Source organism: Arachis ipaensis, chromosome B1, assembly GCF_059453495.1.
Source record: "Arachis ipaensis isolate K30076 ecotype BB chromosome B1, ASM5945349v1, whole genome shotgun sequence".
Lineage (NCBI taxonomy): Eukaryota > Viridiplantae > Streptophyta > Magnoliopsida > Fabales > Fabaceae > Arachis > Arachis ipaensis.
Window position 1 is genome coordinate 87,115,354 of NC_142436.1, and position 6,973 is coordinate 87,122,326.

General features: G+C 41.7%; 1 protein-coding gene across 1 annotated transcript; it reads left to right on the forward strand.

The window, feature by feature from the left end:
* The first annotated feature begins 1,951 nt into the window (after positions 1 to 1,951).
* LOC107607531 (uncharacterized) lies at positions 1,952 to 2,443 on the forward strand. The gene has a single exon (XM_016309481.1). It carries the CDS (start codon positions 1,952 to 1,954, stop codon positions 2,441 to 2,443), a length of 492 nt encoding a protein of 163 aa, XP_016164967.1.
* Positions 2,444 to 6,973: the final 4,530 nt, after the last annotated feature.

Genomic DNA, 6,973 nt, shown 5'->3' on the forward strand with positions numbered 1-6,973 from the left:
TTTGAAAGATTTTTGAAAAGAAAGTAAAAGACTCTGACCCAAAAGATAAAATCTTCCTAATCTAAGCAACAGGATGAACCGTCAGTTGTTCAAACTCGAACAATCCCCAGCAACGGTGCCAAAAATTTGGTGCACGAATTGTGAATCACACATTTCACAACTCGTACCACTAACCAGCAAGTGTACTGGGTCGTCCAAGTAATACCTTACGTGAGTAAGGGTCGATCCCACGGAGATTGTTGGTTTGAAGAAATCTATGGTTATCTTGTAAATCTTAGTCAGGAAATCAATTATAATTATCAGTATGAATTGCGAAGAATAAAAGAGCATGGATTAAATACTTATTCTGCAGTAATGAAGAATATGTTAGAGTTTTGGAGACACCTTGTCTTCTGAATCTTTGCTTTCTCCCTGTCTTCTTCTTCACGCACGCAAGGTTCCTCCTATGGCAAGCTGTGTGTTGATGGATCACCGTTGTCAATGGCTACAATCCGTCCTCTCAGTGAAAAAGGTCCAGGTGCGCTGTCACCGCACGGCTAATCATCTGTCGGTTCCCACTCATGCTGGAATAGGATCTATTAATCCTTTTACGTCTGTCACTACGCCCAGCCCTTGTGAGTTTGAAGCTCGTCACAGTCAAGGTTTAGACTTTCCAGATTCTCAAGAATGCTACCAATGGATTCTAGCTTATACCACGAAGATTCTGATTAAGGAATCCAAGAGATATTCATTCAATCGAAGGTAGAACGGAGGTGGTTGTCAGGCACCCGTTCATAGGTTGAGGATGATGATGAGTGTCACGGATCATCACATCCATCATATTGAAGTGCGAATAAACATCTTAGATAGAAACAAGCGTGTTTGAATAAAAAACAGAAATAGTTGCATTAATTCATCGAAACACAGCAGAGCTCCTCACCCCCAACAATGGAATTAAGAGACTCATGCCATCAAAGACTACAAAGTTCATGTCTAAAAATGTCATGAGTTGCGAAATAGACCTCTAAAAGTTGTTTAAATACTAAACTAGTAACCTAGGTCTACAGAAAATGAATAAACTATGATAGATGGTGCAGAAACCTACTTCTGGGGCCCACTTTGTGTGTGCTGGGGCTGAGACTTAAGCTTCTCACATGCCTAGGCTGTTTCTGGAGTTAAACGCCAGGTTGTAACCTATTTCTGGTGTTCAACTCCCATTTGTAACCTATTTTTGGCGTTTGTCGCCAGACTACAACATGGAACTGGCGTTGAACGCCAGTTTACGTCATCTCTTGAGTAAAGTATGGACTATTATATATTGCTGGAAAGCCCTGGATGTCTACTTTCCAACGCAATTAAGAGCGCGCCAATTGGACTCCTGTAGCTCCAGAAAATCCATTCCGAGTGCAGGGAGGTCAGAATCCAACAGCATCAGCAGTCCTTTTTCAGCCGGAATCAGATTTTTGCTCAGCTCCCTCAATTTCAGCCACAAAATACCTGAAATTACAGAAAAACACATAAACTCATAGTAAAGTCTAGAATTGTGATTTTTATTTAAAAACTAATAGAATATAATAAAAACTAACTAAATTATGCTGAAAACAAACTAAAAACAATGCCAAAATGCGTATAAATTATCCGCTCATCACCCACCCGGACGGACGATGCTAATGTGGACCTTTCTTTTGTGAGAAATAACATAATTTGTAGATTTGGGTCACCACGAGCAATCGTGAGGGACCAAGGCACACATTTTTGCAATAAGAGAATGGAAGGTCTAATGAAGAGATATGTCATCATGCATAATGTAGCTACGCCCTACCACCCACAGAAAAACGGCCAAGCCGAGGTTTCTAATCAGGAGATTAAACGCATATTGGAAAGAATTGTAAAGCCTCATCGAAAGGATTGGAGTGCTAAGCTCACCGATGCATTATGGGCCTACCGAACGGCATACAAAACGCCAATTGGCATGAGCCCCTTTCTGTTGGTATATGGCAAAGCTTGCCACTTACCGGTGGAGATAGAGCACAAAGCATATTGGGTCGCGAAGGAGTGTAATTCAAGTTTGGGAGGGGCCAGAATTGAGAGAAAGCTACAACAAGTGGAATTGGAATATTTGAGGCTTGAAGCTTATGAGAACTCTAGACTTTACAAGGAAATGATGAAAGCCGTGCATGATAAGAACATAAGAGGAAAAGAATTTACAGCCAGTGACCTAGTCCTCCTCTACAATTTAAGATTGAGGTTGATGCCCGGAAAGCTTAGGTCAAGATGGGAAGGACTTTATAAGGTTGAGAAGGAGGAGCCATATGGAGTCTATCATTTGTGCTATCCTTCAAGCTCTGACATTTTCAAGGTCAATGGGCATCGGCTAAAGTTGTATCATGGTGAAAAGTTAAAAAGCAACAAGGAGATGGAGGTGTTCCTTTTGGAAGATGCACCTAATGGCAACAAGAATTGAGCTAATGACCGTCCAACTTAAGGACGTTAAACAAAAGTGCTAGGTGGGAGACACCCCACCATGGTGAGATCTATCCTTTTTGACCTTTTGCATATACTTTTGAACTCTTGATTGGTTTGGTGATTGCATAGCTTTTCAGTTTGTTTAGTTAGATTTTATTATGCTTGTTGTGCTATTCATGAAGATTTGCATGGATTCTAAGTAGGTTGGATTATTAAAGCACAAAAGCAAACACCCCAATTCCTATGTAGTATGCCAATTTTGGGTGTTTTTGTGACCCTTTTAGCTTGAAACCTACCCCATTTGTGATAAAAATACATTTTTTCATTAAAAAAAAAGCACGTGCGAGCGTGCATGGCGCCTACACGTCGCTCATGATTTCACAACTCTGAGTACATTTCCCCGAGAGTTGTGTGAGCGTTGCGCAAACAGAGCGCGAAACGCGCAGGTACCTACCCACGCGTATGCACGAGGCACGCCTATGCATCGCCTGGCCACAAACTCTTCCATGCGTGCGCGAATAGGATGCGCACGCGGTGGTCGCTCTGCGTGCCACTCTTGGTACAATTTTCCCGAGAGTTACGCGAGCGTTGCGCAAGCATTGTGCGCAACGCGCAAACCCCCAATGACGCATGTACGTATGGGACGCTCACGCGTCGTTCTATCTCCTGCTCACCCATGCGTACGCACACATGATGCGTACACGTGGGTCGTCTTACCAGCATTCCCCCAGTACCTGCCACCCGAGACTTGCGCGAGCATTGTGCAAGCAATGCGCGATATGCACAGTCACCTCCATGCATGCGCGCGCTATGACGCGTTAGAGTCCCTCATCTTTTTCCCCAGCCACCTTGCGCGCCCCTCTTCTTTTCACCACTCCGCGCGTACGCATGGGGCTTGCGCGCGTCTATCCTCGGACGCAAGCAATACACCAGCGCGCCCCTGTTTCAAATTTTCTCTTCTCACCCCCTTCTCCACTTTCCTTTTCCAATTCCCTTCTTCTTCTACTCCCCCTCATCACCTCTTCTCTCGTCCACCACCACCAGTGACTTCACCCACCGGCAACTGATGAGCGGATAATTTATACGCTTTTTGGCATTGTTGTTACAGAGTTTTTAGTATGATTTAATTAGTTTTTAGTATATTTTTATTAGTTTTTAAATAAAAATCACATTTCTGGACTTTACTATGAGTTTGTGTGTTTTTCTGTGATTTCAGGTAATTTCTGGCTGAAATTGAGGGACTTGAGCAAAAATCTGATTCAGAGGCTGAAGAAGGACTGCAGATGCTGTTGGATTCTGACCTTCCTGAACTCGAAGTAGAATTTTTGGAGCTACAGAAACCCAATTGGCGCGTTCTTATTTGCGTTGGAAAGTAGACATCCAGGGCTTTCCAGCAATATATAATAGTCCATACTTTGCACGAGTTTTGACAACGCAAACTGGCGTTCAAACGCCAACTCCATACCCTATTCTAAAGTTAAACGTCAGAAACAGGTTGCAAATCAGAGTTAAACGCCAGAAACAGGCTACAACCTGGCGTTTAACTCCAAAAAAAGTCTCTATACAAGAAAGCTCAATGCTCAGCCCAAGCACACACCAAGTGGGCCCTAGAAGTGGTTTTCTTCATCATTTACTTATCTCTGTAAACCCTAGTAACTAGTTTAGTATAAATAGGACTTTTTACTATTGTATTAGGGGTCTTGGTCATTCTGGTCCCCCCTCTGGGGCCGAAACCAATGAACACTATCATCACTTATGTATTTTCAACGGTAGAGTTTCTACACACCATAGATTAAGGTGTGGAGCTCTGCTGTTCCTCATGAATTAATGCAAAGTACTATTGTTTCTTATTCGATTCAAGCTTATTTCTATTCTAAGATATCCGCTTGCACTTCAACATGATGAATATGATGATCCGTGACACTCATCACTATTCTTAACCTATGAACACGTGCCTGACAACCACTTCTGTTCTACCTTAGATCGAGCCTGTATCTCTTAGCCTCCATTCCGAAAGATCGGAGTTTACGTGGTATAAACTAGAATTATTGGCAGCCATTCCTGAGATCCGGAAAGTCTAAACCTTGTCTGTGTTATTCCGAGTAGGATCTGGGAAGGGATGTCTATGACGAGCTTCAAACTCACGAGTGTTGGGCGTGTGACAGACACAAAAGGATCAATGGATCCTATTCCAACATGATCGAGAACCGACAGATGATTAGCCATGCGGTGACAGCGCATTTGGACCATTTTCACTGAGAGGACGGGAAGTAGCCATTGACAACGGTGATGCCCAACATACAGCTTGCCATGGAAAGGAATATGAATGATTGGATGAAAGCAATAGGAAAGCAGAGGTTCAGAAGGAACAAAAGCATCTCCATATGCTTATCTGAAATTCTCACCAATGAATTACATAAGTATTTCTATCCTATTTTATATTTTAATTATATTTTAATTATCAAATCTCCATAACCATTTGAATCCGCCTGACTGAGATTTACAAGGTGACCATAGCTTGCTTAAAACCGACAATCTCCGTGGGATCGACCCTTACTCACGTAAAGTTTATTACTTGGACGATCCAGTGCACTTGCTGGTTAGTTGTATCGAAATTGTGAAAAAGAATTTGAGATTACGAACGTGCTTGCTGAGTTTTTGGCACCGTTACTAGGGAATGAACAATCACGATTTCGTGCACCAAGTTTTTGGCCTCCCAAACCCAACACTAATGGACAAATCCTTCCCTTCCCCCCACCCCTATATAAACCCCTCAACACTACTCCATTTTCACACATTATAACCACCACTTCTCCCCCTTGGCCGAATACACCTTCTCCCTCCATCTCCTCCATTCTCTTTTTCTTCTACTACTTTCTTTCTTCTTTTGCTCGAGGATGAGCAAACCTTTTAAGTTTGGTGTGGTAAAAGTATTACTTTTTATTTTTCCATAACCATTAATGGCACCTAAGGCCAGAGAAACCTCAAGAAAGAGGAAAGGGAAGGCAATTGCCTCCACCTCTGAGTCATGGGAGATGGAGAGATTCATCTCAAAGGTCCATCAAGACCACTTCTATGAAGTTGTGACCAAGAAAAAGGTGATCCCTGAGGTTCCTTTTAAGCTCAAAACGAGCGAGTATCCGGAGATCCGACAAGAGATTAGAAGAAAAGGATGGGAAGTACTCTCTAATTCTATTCAACAAGTCAGAATATTAATGGTTCTAGAGTTCTATGCAAATGCATGGATCACTAGGAACCATGATCAAAGTATGAACCCGAATCCAAAGAATTGGCTTACAATTTTTCGGGGAAAATACTTAGATTTCAGTTCGGAAAATGTAAGGTTGGCGTTCAACTTGCCAATGATGTAAGAAAACGCACGTCCCTACACTAGAAGGGTCAACTTTGATCAAAGGTTGGATCAAGTCCTCATGGACATATGTGTGGAAGGAGCTCAATGGAAAGTTGACTCAAGAGGCAAACTGGTTCAATTGAGAAGATCGGACCTTAATCCTGTAGCTAGAAGATGGTTGGAGTTCATCCAACGCTCTATCATTCCTACTAGCAACCGATCCGAAGTAACTGTGGATTGGGCCATCATGATCCATAGTATTATGATTGGAGAGGAAGTGGAAGTTCATGAGATTATACCTCAAGAACTCTACAAAGTGGCTGACAAGTCCTCCACTTTGGCAAGGTTAGCCTTTCCTCACCTCATTTGCCACCTCTGCAATTCGGCTGGAATTGTCATAGAGGGAGATATCCTCATTGATGAGGACAAGCCCATCACTAAGAAAAGGATGGAGCAAACAAGAGATCATGGACCTCAACAAGAGCATGAGAAAATTCCTCACCATGAAATCGTTGAGATGCCTCAATGGATGCACTTTTCTCCACAAAACTATTGGGAGCAAATCAATACCTCCCTAGGAGAATTAAGTTCCAACATGGGACAACAAAAGATGGAACATCAAGAGCACTCCATCATTCTCCATGAGATTAGAGAAGATCAAAGAGCTATGAGGGAGGAGCAACAAAGGCAAGGAAGAGACATAGAGGAGCTCAAGAACACCATTGGTTCTTCAAGAGGAAGAAGACGCCACCCTCACTAAGGTGGGCCCATTCCTTAATCTCCTTGTTCTTATTTTTCTGTTTTTCGTTTACTATACTCTATGTTTATTTATGTTTATGTCTTTATTACATGATCATTAGTATTTAAGTGTCTATGTCTTAAAGCTATGAATGTCCTATGAATCCATCACCTTTCTTAAATGAAAAATGTTTTAATTACCAAAGAACAAGAAGTACTTGAATTTCGAAATCATCCTTGAAATTAGTTTAATTATTTTGATGTGGTGATAATACTTTTTGTTTTTTGAATGAATGCTTGAACAGTGCATATGTCTTTTGAATTTGTTGTTTATGAATGTTAAAATTGTTGGCTCTTGAAGAATAATGAAAAAGGAGAAATGTTATTTGATAATCTGAAAAATCATAAATTGATTCTTGAAGCAAGAAAAAGCAGTGA

What these genes read in the sequence shown, in the direction of transcription:
- LOC107607531 (XM_016309481.1), top strand. Translation starts at nt 1,952, where the DNA reads ATGAGCCCCTTTCTGTTGGTATATGGCAAAGCTTGCCACTTACCGGTG.